Below are 21,566 nucleotides of genomic sequence, written 5' to 3'. Positions count from 1 at the left end.
GAAATGGTTCTCACAGGAGTTTTATCACAGGGCTGCAGGCCTAAGTGGACAGGCTGTAGCAATGGAGAAGAGGAAAGAAACTATGAAAAAGGGAACCAAAGCCTACTTCCTGTAACTATTACAGCAACAAACAGACAAGCAGGAGCTCAGAGAGGCATCTGCCTGCACACAAACAGCCAGCATCTGTGTCTATCTCTGTTCTTTTTGTCTCTTTATCTCAGGAGATAGAAGCAACAGTTGGAGATCACGTCCTCATTAGTGTCACTGCATATCTATGCCTGCTGCCTGAATATATCGATTTAATAGATACTTTGTAAAACATTGTTTTATATATATATATATATATATATATGATTTAAACAGAATACACATAAAAAAGCCTGATAGGAGCAAAGAGGGAGAGAGGGAGGCTGTTGCCATGGCAGCTGAAGCCGCTGCAGTCGTCATCACAAGGCTTCTTCTGCATCGTGCTTGCGTTACCGTGTGTGCGCGCGTGTGTGTGTGAGTTTGCCCTCCTCTCTCCAGACAGGAGGTGAGGACATCCCCCCTCTAACACCGTGCCAGCAGTGAGAGAGAGGAGGAGAGACAGAGAGAGCGAAACCCCATAATGCACTGCACGCTGCAGGGCTGAAGTCGTGCAGATTCATCAGTTCCTGTTTGAAGGGGTTGTGTCTGTTAATATATATTTGTGTGTGTGTGTGAGAGCGTGCACACACCCGTGGAGACAGACCGAGAGCAGGAGGAATACAGACACGCAGGCAGGTAAGACGGCTTTGCTCTGACCGTACAGGACGGCTGCTGTTTTTACAAGATGATCTGTTTCTGTGTGTGTCTCTGCCCAGCGAGAGGAGGAGGAAGAGAGCAGAGAGTCGCTTTATTCAGCTCCACACAGATGCCACGGTGTTATTAATATTTGACATGTTATGATTCTGACAACTTCCTTGCCTGTTGCTAGAGACAGCGTTCTTTTCTTTCCACTCAAAAGCAAGCATCTCAACTGAAAACAGTGGACATACATGTCAAATATCTGTGAGTTTGTGTCTGTCACAGTTGTTTCGGAGTTTTTGTTTCTTCCCTTATTGCAGATGCTGCTTAACTGTTGGAAAATTTGCATGTGCCGGGAGGTTTTGCATATGCCAAAGTGACAAAACCTGTTTTAAACTCAGAGTAACTTTTAGTGAGACAGTAATTCGGGAGTGGAATTGAACTGTGTGTGTAATTCTGAACTTTTCAGGTCAAAGAGAATTTGGTTGAATTTTGGTTTCATACGTTTAATTACATTAATTATTATAGAAATTTAAATATATGCCTCTTTTACCCAGTCAAAAAAAAATGAGAAGAAAAGACAGTTTAATTTAGGTTATGACAGAAATGCTTTATGAGGCTAGCATGAGTTAAGTTGCACAACCAGCAGTTTGTTCCACCACATGAAATCATGTGCTAAAAGGAAACTATTTCCTATTTTTGCTTTATCTATATGACACCAGAGTGAACTAAAAGCGCACCATCTCTGTTATGGGTCATTTTGTGGTTTAATTGCCACTGAGGCTCCTGACCATATCATTTGCACCAGAGAAACAAACGGGCTGGGAAGTGCAATTGCAGCATATGTGCAGGGCAGGGACCCTTAACTTTCATTACTCCAAGACTCAGATGAGAAATTTCAGGCTCATTCTCTGGAACTGTGTTGTAAAATTATATTTAAACGCGGTAATGTGTAGGCTTTTAGTGGAAAAAAACGGAAGCTTGTGGATTTTAAATTGAATCATTTTTCTAAAAAAAGGTACGATTTAAATGGGATAAACTGAAAAAAATTGGAAACATACATATTACTGTCTAAGAATCTAGTATTTAAACAGAATACTGTTCAAAGTATTTTGTTTATGTCACTTTTATCAACAAAACGTCTCAAAGGAGCTTTTGAGATGTTTGTATCTTGCACCTTTGACAAAGTGTTTTATGTCGATCTGGGGAAGCTGCTTATACGGAACACTTTAACAGACAAGGCAAAGAGCTTTTGTCATCTGGGAAATAAAGGAAAAAAAATCTATGCTGCAGATCAGACAGAAAAAAAGTCTTTTGAATATTCATTTTGTCAACGTTTAACACAGAGAGAGCATCTCCCCTGCAGAAACCCACCTGTCAAAAATCAAAATGGAGAACCTCCTCTTTTTCATTACAAATTCTTTTATGAAGAGCCTCCCTCCACAGTGTCACTTATCTACTAATAGAATTATTCACCAGAAACCTATGCGACAGTAGTATCTACGTATATCCCTGGCTGGGCTCTGTATTCAGTGTGTCTGTGTTCAAAGCAGAGATGTTCAAAGTGTGCATGTGTGTGTGAGGCTGTATAGTCCCCTCAGTATCTGTGTTTTTGAGGGATGCTGTAAGTAAAAAAGGAGAAATTTATAGCTGTTTTTAGTTAAAGGCTTCCAAAAACAATTGTAAAGAAGATTGAGCACAAGCAGGTCCAGAGTAAATCCAGCATTTTTTAAAGAAACAAGGGTCCTACAATGCAATATAATTTTTGTTACAATATAATATAACACAGTAAATGCAATTTAATTTGATGTGAGACAACAAAACAATATATTAGAATACAATGTGTTATAGAACACTTCAATATAACACTAAGACTATAAATACAATGTTATGCAATGCAACATGATACAGAACAATATGATATGATACAGTATACTACAATGCCATTTGATGGGATGTAATACAATACAATACAAAATACAATATGATGTGATACAATATATTATGATGCATTTTGAGGAGATGTAATGCAATACAATACAATACAGTACAATCCAATACAATATGACAAAGGACCATTTGATACAATGCAATACCCTGCAACACAATACAATTTTATACAGCACAGTTTGATGAGACACAACCCAATATGATTAGATCAGATGCAATACACAGTACAAGGTCAAAATGTGATTTGATGCCTTGAGATACAATAAAACACAATCTGATATATTTTATTGCCCCTTTGGAGAAATTTGCCTGGTCTTAATGCTATCCCAATAGATGCACAATTACCATTTTAAACAACATGCAAATGCTGTATAAAAAAAGAGACACCGATCATGTCACCATGTTTTCAATGATGACTTTTAATGCCAAATATGCAGTTTTTACATGTTTTAACAATGTTCTTCTGCTGGTTTGCTGCTGTTTTCCACATATTGGAGGTTTAAATGTGTTGGCTGTAGAACATAAAGCTGTTCAGTTGCACGGCATAGACACAGACACTCTGCACAATCACATATTTATGATTAGAGACTGAAGATGAGAACTTAGACCTGCAGTGAGTATTGAAAACCTGGCAGACCAAAACCAGGGGTCCCTGTTGGAATTTTCCACTGTGTTAGATCTGTGAGGTCCTCTGGTGCAACTTCTTTTGCTCTTGGTCCAGCTCTGGCTTGGATTAGCAGAAAAGATCAGAGGTAATATATAAACCCAGATCTCCCTATCTTACTGGCTCTGTCTTTGTTCTTTTTTTTTTTCTTTAACAATTTTTACTTCATTCCTGCTTTTAATGATGTGGAACACAGGGGACATATGTTCAGAAGTCCCTGACTTTGTTTTGATATGATCAGAATGAGGGACACTGACTCAAGTCAGAGAGCGGCGCCTAACAAAAAAATCTTTCGTTCTCTCCTCCATACAGAGACATCAGCAAGGCAGTGAGCAGGCTCCTTAGTGTGCATTAAATTATCTGCAGTTGCAGCAATTATCTGGAAGTCCGAAACCTTTCATTGTGCCTTGATTCTTTATTGAAAGTCTCCCTCTTTAGACAAAAAGCCTGTGAATAACTTTTATTCAGGAACACAATTTAAAAAGCAAATAATATAAATTTATATGGACATGGTTTTTAAACTTCTATAATATTTTTAAATAATACAGTACAAAAATAGAGAGTTTGTGCAGCTTTCTTTTAAATGTGTCAATATTTCTTTTCCAAGGAAGTTTTTATTTTTAAAGTAAAAAAAAAATGTATTCTTATGAGCTTCAGAACAAATTTGTTGTTGATTAGTTGGAAAATAAGGTTTTACTTCTCTTATTCACCATTCTGTTCAATGCAATTCCACTCCGACAATTTAAACTAATTCTAAATGAAGCAGTATTTGAACAAAACTAAGTCTGGAGACTAGGTTTTAGTGAGTTTAAGCCTGAAAAAAGTGATAAAAAATTATCTTTGATTAGGAACACTAAGATTGATAGCTCTAGGTTTTTGAGTTGCCTGCTTTTACTGGCAAAAGCATTTACTGATTTATGCAGGGTATCTAATGCAGGTTCCAGTAAATTACTTAAACATGAAAAGATATGATGTTTGCCAAAACATTGTTGCCATTTCTTGCTCTTTTAGGTATATTTTTTATTTATTTATTTTTCAGTCTTGCTTACACATGGAAGTAGTGTTTTAAACCTATCATTTTTCTTTTTTTAAAATCAGTTTCAGCATAAAAATGTTGAAACGCCACCCATTTTTTTGTGTTAAGTGGTCAAAATACACCCTTCTGAAAACAATGATGTCATAGCCTCACTTCTAATCTAATCTATGACACCAGTGGTTCTCCTATTCTTGTGTTTATCTCTTTCATCCAACGTGAAACTTTCATGTGCAATCGTCACGCCTTGTTTCCTGTTTCTGGTGTATTTTCATGGCAGCGTTACTGCGCCACATTCAGTCCTGGCATAGTTACTACAGCATTTTCAGTGTTTCTGTGTGAATTAAGACTTTTTCAGAAACTGTGCTGTGTTTCCAAGGATGCTTTTTAGAAGTGACAAATAAAAAACACTGTTATTGAAAAACTGCATTACCACGTGGACAAGGCCTTGTCAAGTCTATCCAACATGAACACAATTGGGGACACTGGATCCTGTTAATAGTTCAGCAAAGTTCTCCAAAGCAGCTGCAGGACCTTTTTTGGGCACGAGAGAATGACTTGCCAGTTCTGAAATCGAAATTCCACACAAGCAGCCTCTGTGGCGTGTCGTTTTGGCTCTATGAACGAACTGATAAATATTTATAGAAGCTGGAGCTAAACATTAACACGTAGGGCAGCTCAAAGATTCATCATAGGTGCTCCTGAGGGCAGGCTGCAGGCTGCTGTTCAATCAACACCTTTCTGTTAGACTCTTCCACACACACAAACACACAATCGCTCGCACACAAAAGCCGATACAGTGATAAATTCCAAACAACCTGATATATTGCAGACACCAGCCGACGATGTGGCTCTGACTCACTCGGTAACACCCACCCGACATACACGCGCACACCTCGACAAGCACAACACCACACATTCACAGATGCACATACACATGCACCTGACGTAGTGTTTGATGGAGTTAGACGCCATGGCAACAGAGCTGTGACTCTTGGTGTCCTGTGAGTGGACTGAAGCTGTGGAGGAGGGAGGAAAATACCAGCCAGCGCAGCTTCTCAAGAGCAGCTATTATTCTTCCCAACCTGAACCTTTTCTCTCCATTCTCTTGCTGTCTTTTCACTACCACCGCAGCCTGTAATATTCCTTCTGTTTCTCTTTAAGTGTGTTGTGAAGGCACTGGCTTGAAAAAGGCAGAAGAGAGTTCAGCAGGCCCAAGTTTATAAAGCCACTGATTGTGCAGAATCATCAGAGGGAGTTGCGCTGATGCTCGCAGGCAGAACCAGGAAGTCCTCCACCTTTTGTGTGGTCTCACTTGCAGCATCTCCCCGTTTCAATCACGAAAACGAAACGCTCTAACTCCTCGCTTCTCCAATCACTTTCAGCTTTTTTATTCGTGTGAGTTTGTTTTCTTATTCACCTTCTTCCTCTGTCAGTCATGTTTTAAAGATAAATAAGTGGGCATTCAGGTGCACAGATTTCACATCCATAAAGATTTACGGCCTGCAGACAGATGGTGGAGAGAGACATGGAACTGTGTAGAAGAGCTGCAGAGTTTTTTGGTCTCCGGGTTGCATTTTCACGGTCTGACTGTCAGCATTTGTTAACATACAACCATCACAAACAGATGCACACACAAACACTTTCTCACACAGTGTGAAACTGGGTGGCTGTTGACAGTAAAAGTTTGTCCGTTCCCCTACATTACGTTACCCTCCCCTCTTTTTTTTTTTTTTTTTTTGTGTCCGATCCAAGTGTGAGCTGTGAAAGGTGAACTCGCAGCCTGTTGTGGATAAATTATGTGTGACATGTTTAGCTGTGCAGCCTTATATGGAGCCTGGTGTGGCTGAATACAGTATAGCTCTGCCAGAAGGGAAGGAAGGAGGGAGGGAAGGCGGAAAAGGAGGAGGAGGAAGGAGGAGGAGGAAGGAAAAAAGAGGCAGGGTAGGGTAAAGCGAAGGAAAAAAGGAAGAAGGAGGAGGAAGGAGGGGAGGCAGTGACAGAGGGAGTGAAAAGAGAGGACTGCTGTGAAGCAAGCATGAGGTTTTCGCTTTCCATTCTCCCCTCAGCAGCAGTCAGATGAGTCCTTGCAGAGATACAGTAAGTCTTTGCTGTTTACTCTGATTATGTGTTTAAAGTTACGTCCAATTTGTGTTTATTTAAGCACATAAGTCGGTTAGCTATCCTTATTTTTTCTTCTTTATTTGTGAATTTTAAGTGTTTGACAGACTTTTATAGCTACTGTTTTACTGCCGTTGACTGGTAGTTTGAGTTGCTACTGTTAAAAGACAACAGAATAGGAACATTAGGGTATAAGGTTCTGCAAAAAAAGAAAGCAGAGTCATGCACAAAGACAGCACTGATATATATTCATTTTTCTGGAAAACGTATCCTTCACTCTCTCTTTGACTCAGCTGGTTTCCTTTTGTTAACACTAAAGCTAAATGCATTTATAGAAGAATAAAATAAAAATATAACAGAAACAGTCCGTTTCATTCCCACACATTTGAAAAGCTTCACGCTCCTCCTGTATAACAGCAAGACGACTGGTGTTTATACTTCAGCTGCCCTCAGGAAATGATTCAAAGTCCAGCGTCACTCAAGCCCTCTGTTTTAGTCTGACATACTTACTTGAGGGTACACACAAGCAAAACAAAGGAAAAAAATCTAAAAAAAAGTATATTGCAAAAACATAACTCAGGAATATAAGATGAGCAACAGGCTGTGGCCAAAAAGTTGTATTAAAAAATGATAAAATAAAACAAAGATTTTGCCACATTTATCTTTTTTGTAAAAAGATGTGGAAAAGTGGATCAAGGAGGTAATGAACCTGTCAAAAGGTCCTAAATTGCACAGTAGCTGCTCATAGAACATGAACTAAACCAGTGGTTTTCAAACTTTTAATGCTGCCCCCACTTTAGAGGGAGGAAATTTTCCAGGCGCCCCTCGGCTCAACAAGACTAAAACAAAATGAAAAAGTTAATGTCTCAAAATGATATGTTTAAAATTAAAAAATGAAAAAAAAAACCCTCAAGATTTACATAATTCTTTTATTTTTCTCTTTGTATATTATTGTGCTAATTTAAAAAAGAGTTTTTGTGACGTTTTGTCTCCAGATTGTTCTTTTAAGCTGAGCTTTTTTAAAATGAAGAACAGTCAAACAAGTTTGCTAACTGCACTTTGCTAGAACAGTAACAAAACACTGCTCCATCAGCCCCTGACTTTTCAGAAATAGAAATAAAATAAATCGAGCAATCACTTTTAGAACTAGTTCGCACTCTATTTCAGTCATATCATCAGCTGGTTTATATGCCAGATGTCCTGCTCAGATTTACCCATCTCAACCATCAATCAGTCTGACCATTCATCCCTGATTTAAGTTGACACCTCCTCCAGTCGGCAAACTTTTACTCCAACAAAGAGAGTGAAACCCTTGTTTGTCTTCGGTTCCATCCGGATTGTGCATCGTTTAAAAAATTGGTGGACCCACTCTCCACACTGAGCAGCATATGGTCCGTCCATCTCATCACTATGGAAACCCAGTTTGTGTAACACAAGAGGCTGCAGCAATGTCTAAAGTTTAATTCCACCAAAACCCTTTTTAGAACCAAAAATAAATAAAACTACCTAGAAGCATTCGGAAAGCACAAACCTCCGCCAAAGCCGTAGGGGTCATTAAAAAATTCACGGATCTGCTGACTGCTGCTTCCATTCTTTGCTATTTTTCTTTTCTTGCTGGAACTTATAATTAAAGGTGTGTCTGACTTTCAGCCTCTTAGACGTGCCTGACCTTTGTCTTTATTTAATAATCTTTTTAAAGGTTTAGTTAAAGAACATTCAAACACATATTCACATCTCTTTGACCGTTTTTACAATGTGAGTTGGCACAGTTGGTAATTTTTGTTTAGACACTCTTAGTAAAATTTCTGTGAGTTAAATCTCAATGCAGAGTATTGCTGAGAGACAGTTTTTTTTTCTTCTGCTAAAGGAAAGAATTTAGATTAGAAGTCTGTAGCTCTATTGTCAAGGCAATCAAGAAAGACTCAGAAAACTGAATTTTCTAAAAGAAGACATCATGTTTGAGTGGCAATGGAGCTGTGTGGGTGGCCCACCCACTTATATGTATGTTGGCGAAAGCACATTAAGTATTCGTTTTACCCAAACAAGATACATTCCTGTAGTTTAAGGTGTTGTATGTGATGTTATTTATCAAGCTGATGGTGCGTTACACATTGCTTTTATCTATACGCTCTCCGCTGTTTTGTCTACACACTCTTCTCAGCCTCTAATCTCAACACCTCTCTTTCTTTTTCACAGTTTTACACTCTCACGCATCCTGCCTTTGTCTCTCTCTGCAGCTTTCTGTCTCATTCTTTGTCTTTAAGGGTTCATTATGGTTCACTCTTTGTTTCTATCCGTGTGTCTGGCTGAAAAACAAAAATCCCTCTGCAGATCAGAGAAAGCAGACCTACAAGGTCATTAGAGTATAGGACAGGAGGAGCATCACGTGACCCGGACTAAACAAATGCCTATGGGGGAAGAAAGGGATCGTATTAAAGAAGAGGATAAAATCTCAGCTGCATTTGACATAGTTAATTAAAAAAAGAAATATGGGTTTATATATGTTTCTTTAGTAAATGTGCCCTCATTTTATTTTTTTTTAATTTATTCCTCATATTCTGTCCTGTGGAAGTGATGTCATCTCCCTGCTGTCCTCAGGAGCCACAGGGCAGTCTGTCGAATGCAAATGAACGCTGCGTTTGTAAGAAAGAAAAAAAAAAATCCATGACATGAGCACAGTCTTAGTCAGATTTTTTTTTTTTTCAATTATCAAAGAAAAAGAAAATGGGGCGGTTGCTCTAATGTCAAGGTGACAGCAGTGGAACGTGACATGGAGTGCCCAGCCTCAGCCATTCGACACGGCGTGAAAGCAGCAGATGGACAGTCGCTCAGACAAGTGGTTTCGGGAGTCCTACGAGGCTATTTGGCGAGTGGCAAAATCACAAGGAGTTAGTCAATGGTGTATGATTGCTGTTTTCTCTGCAGTCTGCAGAGCTGTCACCGGACTAATGCACACTAGTGGAAGATGTAATCTATAGTAAATACAGTTGGCTCCACGGAGGAGCCCTCTGTGATTTCCACAGATTAAGGTGTCAAACTGAATTCACTGGTCACAGACATCTGAAGAGGACAGATTATCCCCCCATTTGGCTGAATGTTATTCTGATGACAAGTAGGAGATTCTGCACTTTATGTGCAAAAATTGAAAAGCCACAGATTTTTTTTCTTTCAGGGAACATCCACCGCTTTTGTAATTTTTTTATTTGATCTGAGAAGAAAATTACTGGCTTTAATATTTTTCATTTAATGAGCATGATGATCTTTATGCTTCACATAAATGGCTGAAAAACATTAAAGCCTTTTAGATTCTAATCAGAAAAGAAAATCTTGCTGTTACTGTCAAGGATTTTCCATAGCTCAAAATATTCTTATCTTGCTGTAGTCATTCTCCATCTCTCTGTCTGAAACCTTCCCCTCTCTGTGCTCCCGTCTCATTATTCCCTGAATATCTCCACTCTGTTTTTCACAGGCCGTGCCACTTGTGCCTCCCTTCTGTCTCCCTGTCTGTCCTCCCTCCTGACACTGTCTTTCTCCTTTTTTGTTTACATAATTGCATTATTCATTACCACATGTTTGTCCAGGTAGATATGTGTCTGTGCATCAGAGTAGGGCAGACAGAGTTAAAGGGATAGTTTAGATCTTTTGAAGTGGGGCTTTGTGGAAAGGTTATAAACAGTTAGTATCTTACCTGTCGCAGATAGCTCTTTGAACCAGCTTAGTTTGGAAAATAGAGGTCAGTTCTATGGGTGCTCAGTTGCCTTGCAGTAAAACTGTGAAGTTTGATGTTCTCCTTGTTTGTGGTTTTTTCATGGTACTCTGGTTTTCTAGAACAGTCCACAAACATTTATGTTCGTTTAATACTCTAAATTGTCCCTAATTGTGAGAATGAATGGTTGGCTGACTCTATATGGCCATCTGTTGGACTGGTGGCCTTTTTAGGGTTTAGGAGTTTGCAGAATCAAGTGATAGCAGCAACTAGTTGTAGCACTCTCAATGCCTGCAGGAATGTCTTATTATTTTTGTAAGATTATCTGTGTAATTCTAAACTGGTTGTGACGTAAAGGTTTATAAAATAGTATTTGCATAAACTGCTGTGAAACTTTTGAGGCTGTAGTTGTTTTAAGATGGCAGTAATCTACTTTGGTTTTGGCCCTGCTTGTTAGCTTGTCAGTCAAGTCAGAAATAAACTCTATTTCTTCAAACTGAGGTTGTTCAAAAAGCTATCGTCAACAGGTAAGATATTAATTGTTCATGAACTTTACACAGAAGGCAACTTCAAAAGATCTGAACTATTTATATGTATGAAAGGAATGACTGCATGTGTGTGTGTGTTTGGAGTGTGTGTGTGTGAGAGCGTGTAAAGCTGTTTGCAGTTTTTCATGAGTAATCGTGGCCCTCTGTGTTTGAAATGTCACATGCAGAGGTGGTAAATTTACACTAGAGGTTTTTTTTTGTTGTTGTTTTCTCCAAAGTGAGCATTTTCTCTCTGGCACCATTCCCTCTCCCTTGTTTCTTTAACATCTCAATCACCTGAGCATCGATCAGTCACTGCCTCTCTCTCTCTGCCTGTCTGTCCATCTCACATTCTGTCTTTCTGTCTCTGTGACTCTTTGTCTCTCTTTTTTTTTTAAATCCATTTTTACATCTTTTTCAATCTTCCCACCCATGCTGTTACACACACACACCATCACACACCTCCTCCATTGCTATTCCTGTGAGGAGCAGACTAGTTTGGCAGTGGGCTGCTTTATGTCCATGAACTCAGTGACACCCATACTGCCGCTGCATTACACCACAGCTGCATCACAACAGCCAGGTAGCAACACTGCAGTGAAGGTAGGGGGAGAATGCACCTGCTCGCCCATATGTATGAATGCACATACAAAACATAACATACCATAACTATACCTCCTTCTGTAGCACACACAGATATTTTATCAGCTGTTTAAATATGTGGACTCCAACATCTCTAGTCCACTCTATGCACATAAGGCTCCTTAAACACTCGTGCTGATATCACAGTGCAGACAGCAGACTGCACACGTGCCACTTGACTGCACTCATCGTCTGTCCTCCCCTCTGTTTGTCTTACAGCTGAACGAAGAAGGCATAGAGTTTGTTTATGTGTGAGTGTGAGGTAGATAGAGAGAGCAGATGAGCGATAGCTCTGGATTTGCATACATGCTACACATGTGGTTGTTTTCTGGATAGCAAAGCAGTGTCTGACTTTCCATTTATCTATACGGCTGTGTTTCCTCTTTAGGTAGTGCAGATCTGCCACCTGGGAGGTTTGTGGACAAAAATAATGTGTGTGTAAAAAGGAAAATGATGCATTGAGGTGAAAGATGCCTCAGTGGAAAAAAAAAACCCTAAAAATATGATTATATAGCAGCATTGCTGCCAAATGATCAGCATGTTTGGATCAAATCTCAAGCTTGTCTTAGATGGAACATTTGCTTCAGCCATGCTTGTTGCCTAAACAAGTTATTGAGGTTTGTTAACCTGTGGTAAGGCTAAAAAAATGCATTTTAAAAAACATTTTGCATTTTTACCTCTCATCCACATTTAAACCATGTTTTTAGTAAAAAGAAAAACAAACCTAAACAAAACTAAACAAAAAACATAACAACCAGAATTTAAAAAAACTCTCAAAATGTTTTGGTTTTGACAAAGAACTTTGAGAACTGATGATGTAGCATGCTACTTTCCACATGCCCACTATTGCTTTGTGTGCTAGAAACCACAACAACGAAGACTGTTTTCACAGTGTTTTGTCCTATACCTTGACCATTTTGCCCTAACTCAGTTTCCGTTGAGCTTCAATCATGCTGAAAAGGTTAATGACTGAGAGGAAATTGTAAATGATGACAAAAACAACAACAACAAAAAAAATCCACTTGCCTATAGACAAATTTATCAACCAGAAATCAGACCACCAAGGAATCCACCTCCGACTGTCACTGGTTCCTTATGGAGCCCGCTGAACCTGATGTCATACAGGGTCGGTGATTCAGACAGAAATACTATAACTGTCCTGCTGGAAGTGTTCCACTCTGCATGCAAAATGCTACAGCCAGCTGCTGCTGCAGATGCTGTTCACCCTTGCAAGTAATCACAGAATTCCACGGAAATAGGTGCGTAACGTGAAACTGATGGTGATGATAAAGTTTATAAAATTGTGTTTGCTTGAATTGTTATGCAATGTTTGCAAATAAGGCTGTTTTATGAGGACAGCAATCCACTTTGGTCTTGGTCGCATTCAGACTAGCTGTTAGCTCGTCAATCCAGTCAGAACTCTGTTCTCCAAACTGATGTCATCCAAAGAGCTACCTGCAGCAGATAAGATATTAACTGTTTATAGCTTTCCACAGAACACCACTTTGCGACATCTGAGGTACTGCTTCAAATCAGTGTGTCAGAAGCTATCGCTACAACATGGTCTAAGCTAACTGCTACAGGCTAATTAAGGTGCAATGATGTTCTGATGTCCACGCCTCATTGAAGACTTTGTTTTTCATACATTTTTACCACATGGCTGGGATATGAGGCCTGGCCTGACACCATTAACCATTTGTCCTTGCTTTAAGCGTGGTTTATCCTGTTGCTGTGGCGATGATGACCTTGCAGCACATTACTGTGCGACTGCAGCAGAAGGTGTGAGAACAAGACTGAGATGAGCGACAGCACGACAGGGAGAGACACTGGGCAAATAAAATCAGGACAGCTACTATTAAAAGACGAGCCACGTTCACAGAGCTGTTTATGTCACATGAGACTTGGTGAGCAACTTAGCAAAGGGCCATTAGATTTCTAACAAGAAGACAAACATCAACTGAGAAAAAAAAAAAACATTAAACACTATAAGTGAAGAGCAGTAGAAAGGGAAAACATGCAGGATCAGAGAAAGATGAATGAAGATGATAAATATCAAGATGGTTTCAACAGAGCATCAGCAGTGCTTTAAAAATGCTTTTTATCTTCTTACGTCTCCCTCTGATTCTCTTCTTGTGCTCACCTCAATTTCCCCCTCTGACCACCTGACACCAACATATGCCTTGCACCAACTTATACTAATTACTCCTGTTTGCCTCCCATCACTCTCCCTCTGGCCTCTATCATTTTCTTGTCATCACTTCTGATCTCCTTTACTCTGTTTGCCACTTGCAGACTCCGCTCCCCCCACCCCACCTTTTCCTAATGCTCCTATCGGTATAAAGGGCAGCTCAGGTCATTTATAGATGATACCCTCATCAGCCGGAGATGCGGTGTAATACAAAACGTCCAGCATCTGGTTTTTGCTTCTGCAGTCAGCGCCCTTTAACCTCTCACATTACTGAGTTTCCTTCTCTGCCTCCATCTTTCATTCCTCTTTTTCACTTCTCTTTTTCATATAGCTCATATCCTGTGCACCATCACTTCTTCAGCTGCTGTTTGTTGTGAATAAATTTGATGTAAATTCCAATAATCTACCGTCTCTCTCATTAGCTACATTTCAAATATCCAGACAAAGTATGAACCATAAACTTTCTGCCTAAATAAACAAGTCCTTTTGGTTGCCAGACAGATAATCTGAGGACATGTTAACAAGTCATAGTTGACACTTCAGCTCTTGGGAAATATTGTTTTGAAGGAAACAGTTTCATCTTATTCTCCATTACATTTCCAGTTTTGCTGTCTGTTGTGTGTCATAGGAAAACAGGAGTAGAGAACCAACTGTTTCTCACTCTCTTCCATTTACCTTCTTTCTCTCCTCCAACTTATTTTTCACCAGGAGTCATTTAAGGTGAATAGGTGCCTTAGATCTCTGGCATCTGTTCAATACATTTTTCTCATATTTTCTCTGTATATTTATTTGCTCTCACATTCAGGGCTAAATGTGGCTTCAGTTAACTTTGGAATTCCACATGAGTGATGCCAAACAGCATGCATTAATTTCAGGATTTGCTGCTACTCAAAACACAGAACTATGGAACTGGCATCAATATAAATAAACTACTGGAATATTATTATTTATAGTTATATATACTAAGGTTTGCAATATTTGTTTGTCATTGATGTATTAGTTGTTCTGTCTTTTAGCTGCTCTTTGACATGTAAGGAGATAGTTCAGATGTTTTGAATCAATCAATCAATCAATCAATCAAATTTTATTTGTATAGCACATTTCAGCAGCAAGGCATTTCAAGGTGCTTTACATAATTAAAAAACAAAATAAAAACAGCACGTGACATTGAATAAACAGTAAGAAAGAGAAAAACATCGAAGACATCAAAAACCCGCACTCTAACCCTAATTTAGCCATAACTTGAAGTGAGGATTTGTGTAAAAGTTAATAACAATTAGTATCTGATCTGTATATAATTTTTGAACAACCTCAGTTTAAAGAAACACAGTTTAATTTTAGCTGAATTGATGAGCTAAAGCCTAGTCAGAGCAGGATCAGGAACAAAGTAGATTGTTGCCATTTTAAAGTGGTTCAGGTGAATTCTGTTTTATAAACCTTTACCTTTCCCAGGCAGCACCAGAACTGCTACTGCTAGAAACTACAACACAGCTAGCTTGCAAATAACCATTGTATTCTATGCAATGTGAAACTGACAGAGGTGTAAGGGCTTGTATTATAAAAAAGCCTTTTCATGAACTGTCATGAATTTCTTTGATTTTTTACAACAGCAATTCAATTTGTCCTTGCCCCTCACTCTCCCAAACTATCCATTTGCTCATCAATGCAAGGAGAATAAAACATTTTTTCAACCAAATTTAGACTGTTCAAAGAGTTATCTACAATAGGTAACCTTTCCACAGAAACCCACATCAAAACATCTAAGCTATGACTTAAAAACACAACGTTCAGGATTTGCTGCTACTCAAAGCACAGAAATACGGAACTGACATCAATATAAACAAACTACTGGATGACTATTATTTATAATCAATGTTAAGTTTAGTCAATGTTTATTTCCTGTATATTGTAGTGTTTGTGGTTTTGGTCATATTTTGGATTTAAAAGTAGAGCATTTACTGGTAAAGTCCTTTCTTCTCTGATCAAACTTATTGCCTGGGCTATAGTTTACCTGATGGTATAATAAAATATTCTGCCTCCTGCTATGAGAGTTATGGGGAATGATTACATATATTATTCACAAATACTAAAATGCTTATTGAAGGACACTTTATTTATGTTTCCTCAATGCCAGAGTCATTTCCCGCATTCCATACCCCTTTGTTTCAACCTTCTGTTTTAAGGTAAGCCTTGGTCTCCTCTGTGTTGAACCGTACTGGGTTCACGTTTATTGAATCGGATGTATTCTAACAGAGCTGTTACCATCTTGGAATTGCAAAGGTACAAGTAAAAGTAAAAAAAAAAACGCAACTCCTTTGAGGAAAAAAAGCGTGTCATTGCATTTGGTCATACGGATGAGTTTGTCTTATCAAATTTGTAAGAAACTTCTAGCTTTTAAATTCTTTTTTTTTTTTGCTGTTACTGTGAATAGAGCATTTTCTCTTTCATTTCAGCGGTACTGGATATTCAGTGGGCTTTTGCTCTGATCTCACATTTCCTCCCTGCTTAGACGCATGACCTCAGAAGAAGTAATAGCAGTGCTGTGGTGAGCTGTGTGTGTGTGTGCGTGTGTGTCTGTGTGTTTAACTGTTGACTCACCATCTCTATGCTTCACAAAATCATTTCCAATGAAGTCGCTTTTCTACAGCTCCTCACCCAGAGTTTTGTGTTGAGTTCGCATAATAACTCAGACAAGTGTTGGCCCTATTTATAAAATGTATTCATGCATTAGGAAAATAAATGCTATACAATGCATAACTGGCTTCACAGTTTCACTAAATCTCGTGACTCACAAAATAAAATAGATTTGTTCATTTTTGGATAAAGTGAAAAAGAGGTTTTTAAAGTGAATTAGGGTTTATATAAAGTTAGACTTGATTGCTAATTAAATAAGTGGCTTTGGATTTCTTAAAAAGTTGTAGCCATTTTTTTTGTCTTTACATTTTCCCTACACATCAGTTCATGGTGTTTATTTATACAAAAAAAACTAGTTCAGTAGTAAAACTATCTATTTTCCAAAGAATCCTTTAGGACCTAAAATTATCTTGTTAATTAAAAATGTTTGTTTGCTTGTTTTTAAATACTTTGTAATTATTCTGTAAGCGTTTTATTCGCATGCAAAACCATACATTTAGGCTTGAGTGGATCAACAGAGACCAGACTAAGCAGGAATCCTCAGGATATGAGTAAAAACAGGTGATGTAAAACATTTTGCCAGAACTAAACTTCCATTGTAAAGGAAGCTGCCTCGGCCTGTTCCTCATGTACACACAACAACACACTCATACTTCCAAAAATATCAGCTTTGGATTAGTAAAGTAGTTCACAGTGTCAAGACCAAATATGCAGTCAATTTTTAACCAATAATTTTAATTTCATTTGTTCTCCTTTTCCACTCACTATTATTCCTGACTTTATTTTTGAAATTGCTAGATCCACACTGCAAAATTAGTCAACAGTTTAAAAGTTTCATTCATTCTGCATGATTGTAAATATCTAGCTTGATTAATGTGTTTCAAACAAATTTTGTCATTAAAAACTGATTCATATCAGACATGCACAAGTTGTATTATAAACTCTTACCCGCTAAGTCAGATTTTGGATGCTTTTATTTCTTTATCAAAAAATGTCTGAAAGCCTCCAAAGTTTAAACCTTTATTAACTTAACTTTATTAGAAGGTTGAACGATTTTCCTTTGTTTTGTTTTTAAAATAGACCTCAGTTTTCAAAGCTACTGAACTACTGAATTCACTCTTCAACAAATTGCAAACTGAAGTAAGACATATTTGTGAACATTTGTGAGTGTTTAACTGCAGCAGGGCAGCTCTTTGCCTTGTGCTTTCTCAGACTGTTTGCTTTAGCTGTTTCTGGACATGCTCAGTTGCATCACTTTAGGTATATAATTACTGCTGTCACCATAAAAGGCAAGCAATTATGTAATTGCCTGTGTCTGTGTGTCTGTGCTTGCTTGTTTGTCTGTCTGTTAGCAAAATATTTCATGAACCCCTGGACAAATTTTAATGAAACTCCTAGAAAATAATCATTGCATGTACATCTATAACTGATAACTTTTAGGGTCAACCTGATTCAAGATGGCCACCACAACTAATCAACCTTAGGAAACACAAAAGTAAATAAACTTTGTCAATTTTACAGATATTAAGTTAAAACCTGGTGTGGTACTATCTGAGAGTCACCCACAACACATATTTCAAGCACTAAAAGTTGCACAGATCTTTGTTTAAAATTCTGACATGCAACTGTTGGCAGGTGATATGCACTGGTGATATGGTGATATGCAAACAAAGATTTTAAATCAGAAAAAAAAGCAAAACAACTTTTTAGTTTGTTAGTTTTTATGATTTGACCAAACAAGCTGGTTACATGTTTTTAAGACTGATATTCACAGCTTTAATTATATTCAAGACCAAGTGCTCATCAGAGGTAAGGACATATCAAGCTGGTTGGTCAGGTTTAGTTATTAGGCACACAACCTGTCTTTTCTTCAACCTGACTCAGCATCTGTTCTAAGAATTTGAGGGTTTGACTCATTCAGATGAGAAGCGTTTTCCACCAAAGTGCTTCACTTCAGATTTATACCTTTTCATAGAAACACTTCTGTTTAGTCATAGTCCATAAAATTATTGTAGCATGTTTTTTTTCTTAGAGGAGGTGGAGATTTGGAGCATTAAAAGTTATTTACTTTTTTGTCAGTATAATAACCCAAAAATGCTAATTTGAATTTTATGAAACCTGGAGAGTTGAAACTTAGGCAAATAATTTTTCATTTGTCTCTGTCGTGGATCTGGATCACTTCCATTAGAACTTGCAAAATACTGCAGAACATTTTGATGAATTTCATTTATCTGTGTTTGCATTTTTTAGAGCTTTGCAGCTGTTGAATGTTTATATTTCTCACCAGCACCAAAACACAAATTTAACACTGTTTTTGTAAGCCCAGCACACACAAAGCCGCTTGCATTAACATTTAGCCTATGCTAAAATCACGACCACCTGTAGGCTTTTATCACAGAGTGTACCTTACTGTGGATGCATGTTTTGCATAAAAATAATAAAAAACAACTACCAGCCATTTACAGACCTTTTATTTAAACAGTAATGCATATTGTTAAATGAATGTACCATTCAAATCACTTGTAACCCTTATTATGTTGATACCTTCTGTGCACATTTTCATTGTACATTTCTGTATTAAGTTAAACAAGAATTAATCAGATAGATAATGAAAAAAATCCCTGCTGGGTAATAGTAATTATGGACAATCTTACAACAATATAGACGAAGAGTATCAGGTGACCTGCACACCTGGAAGCAGAGTAACTTGAATCACATTAGCCTGTGAATATCAACAAACTCATTTTAAAGTTGTGCACAGATTTCAGTATGATTAACTGCTTTATATAGTATAAAAATCATTGTAGCAGATTCACAAAAAGCCCGTCTTTAGAGTGACGTGGAAGTGATGTAACCACATGGCTCAGGTGGTAAATTGGTCATCTTTCAATCAGAAGCTTATCAGCTTTACACCCAGCCTCTTGACTTCTTAGAAAAAAAGTGCTGCATTTATGTACAGTGCAAACATATAATAAAAAGCTCCAGTAATTGTTTGTGTGCTAAACTCTTAAAGTCTGCAGATTTTTGTGTTGTGATTTCTGGGTTTATGTTGCTGTTATTTTTTGGCATCTTCTCACTATGTTTTTCATAATTTGCCACTTTGGTGGTTCTGTGTTTGGTTCTGTTGAGATCATTTTTATTTAGTTCTTTTGCTCTTTCATCATGCTCACTATTCTTGTATTATTGGTCTGTTTGCTCGTTTGCTTTTAGCTATTCTTGTTTTTTTCTTTACACATGGTTTTAGTTTTATAATTACATCATTTACTTTGTGTAAGTCATCATCTAACCTCAGTGTAAATACTCCATTTGGGTTACATTTGTTCTCTGAACTTAACTTGTTGTTCATTCCATGTAATGCTGAGTTAGACATTAAGTTGTTGTTTTCTTGTATACATTCATTTTTATATAACTGCACATTAATTCTAGTTATGAAAAAAAGCTTATTTACATCACCTCACTGCCTCCAAACTGTCTAACTGCAGTTGGATTCTCCAGTAATATGACAAATGAGAAACATATTGGAAATCCTTTGTAGAACTTGAATTTGGTTAAAACATGAAACATGCACATATAAACCAATTCTAGACAGTTTTGGGAATCTTCAAAGATCAAGGATAGGGTTAGGGTCTCTTTAGGGTTTAAGGGACTAGGGCTTTTTGCCTCAGGGCTAGGGTTAGGGTCCCCTAATTGTTTGAGGGGTTAGGGCCTTTTGGCTCAGGGCTAGGGTTAGGGTCTCCTTAGGGTTTAAGGGATTAGGGCCTTTTGGACCAGGGCTAGGGTTAGGGTCTCCTTAGGGTTTAAAAAATTAGGGCTTTTTGCCTCAGGGCTAGGGTTAGGATCTCCTCATGGTTTGAGGGGTTAGGGCCTTTTGGCCCAGGGCTAGGGTTAGGGCCTCCTTAGGGTTTAAATGCATAAAAGTCATTGGCATTTATTATTATTATGATTTAGAACAGCATTTGCAAACTGTCTGCATTTTTCATCTTTTGCTTAAAATGTTTCTCTTGGTATTTTTAAGTCACCATTAGTAATTTGCTGTTCAATTGTTTCGCACCTTGGTCGTGTTATCTTTCCCTTTTTTCTATCTTTAAGTGGAAGTTGAACAAGAGAATAAAAATTAAAACATTTTAAAAATTGTTTCCATGAAAAGTTTTGTATTTTCATGCACCATTTTGTGTGTTTTTGAATATGTATGTGCCTCTTGACCTTCTCCACTGACCTTTTTTCTCTGCTTCTTCACAGAGAAGTGCCTTCATTTGCTGACCCTTGTGGCTGTTTGGCTCCACTGAAGCCGCCTGCGCCTCTGTGCCTGTCCATGTCGGCCAGAGCTGCCAGCCACACCGGGAGCACCAGGACTGCCACGACTGCCAGCCACATCTACTGAGGCTGTCTCAACACCACTGACACTACCTCCCCTCCCATCTCCCCACTCCCTCCCTCCCTCCCTCCTGCTCTGTCTGCCAGCAAGACCTTTCTCCATCCATGCCACTCAAGCCTCCTCTGCGGAGGCCGAACACTTCCCACTTCTCTGCAGACAGATCCTGATACTGAAGACAAACAGCTTTTATCGGCTCCTCTGAGCGGAAGAAAATTGTTTCATTGCTGTCCCCTCCACCGGCCTTCTCCTCTGTCTTCACATCCCCCCCTCTTTCAGCCCTGCATTCTTTCATCATGGGCCAGCTTGATCGATAATGTGTTTTGCCGTTCGTCTCATCTGACAGTTCGGCTGACAAGAGAGCAAATTGAGAGAACTGGTGTGGTGTGTGTGTGTTTGTAAGCGTGAGATTACAAAACAAAGCACTGTGGTCTTCACCGGCCGTGGCCCTGGGTGACGGGCTCTGAAGGATTCCTACTTAAGCCACAAACAGACACTTAGAATGGGCCGCAGGTGGTAGGTGAGTCCAAGGCCTCATAGGCTTCATTCTGATCAGAACCTTGGGACAAAAACCACTGAAGCCTGGCCCTTTTCCCATGTCCTTTATTTATTCTTTCTCAGCTTTTGTCCCAGTGTTATTAGAAAAATACAGACACACATATTACTCAGTTTGTTGGATATTTCCTCTTCTGAATCGACCGCTCCTGGCTGGTTTGAAATGGCTGTGAATGTGACACCAATCCGAGACACAAAGTGGCTGACGCTGGAGGTGTGTCGAGAATTCCAGAGAGGAACTTGTTCCCGTCCAGACAACGAATGCAAGTTTGCCCACCCTGCCAAGAGCTGTCAAGTGGAAAATGGCAGAGTCATTGCTTGTTTTGACTCACTCAAGGTGAGTATGATAAACACCTGTGACGTTCATTCATTGCTCCTCTGGTTTCTCCTTTTGTAACATCATCTAAGG

At 38.6% G+C, this 21,566-nt stretch overlaps 1 protein-coding gene across 9 annotated transcripts in view; it reads left to right on the top strand.

Annotated features, from left to right (window-relative positions):
• Positions 1 to 624: 624 nt before the first annotated feature.
• The window catches only part of LOC108240931 (muscleblind-like protein 1), a 67,098-nt gene continuing 46,156 nt past the window's right edge, over positions 625 to 21,566 (top strand). For 7 of the 9 annotated variants that reach the window (XM_037974559.1, XM_017424734.3, XM_017424735.3 and 4 more), the window contains exons 1-2: positions 6,361 to 6,512; positions 20,470 to 21,494. In XM_037974559.1, coding sequence (XP_037830487.1) covers positions 21,321 to 21,494 — 174 coding nt within the window. In that variant the 5' untranslated portion in view covers positions 6,361 to 6,512; positions 20,470 to 21,320. Of the gene's footprint in view, positions 763 to 6,360; positions 6,513 to 16,122; positions 16,142 to 20,469; positions 21,495 to 21,566 lie in introns of those variants that run through there. The other 2 variants (XM_017424729.3, XM_037974558.1) reach the window with 2 other exon arrangements.

The sequence above is a fragment of the Kryptolebias marmoratus genome, linkage group LG2, assembly GCF_001649575.2.
Source record: "Kryptolebias marmoratus isolate JLee-2015 linkage group LG2, ASM164957v2, whole genome shotgun sequence".
Classification (NCBI taxonomy): Eukaryota; Metazoa; Chordata; class Actinopteri; order Cyprinodontiformes; family Rivulidae; genus Kryptolebias; species Kryptolebias marmoratus.
The sequence above is the reverse complement of the archived record's forward strand: the minus strand, read 5'-3'. Positions and strand labels throughout refer to the sequence as shown.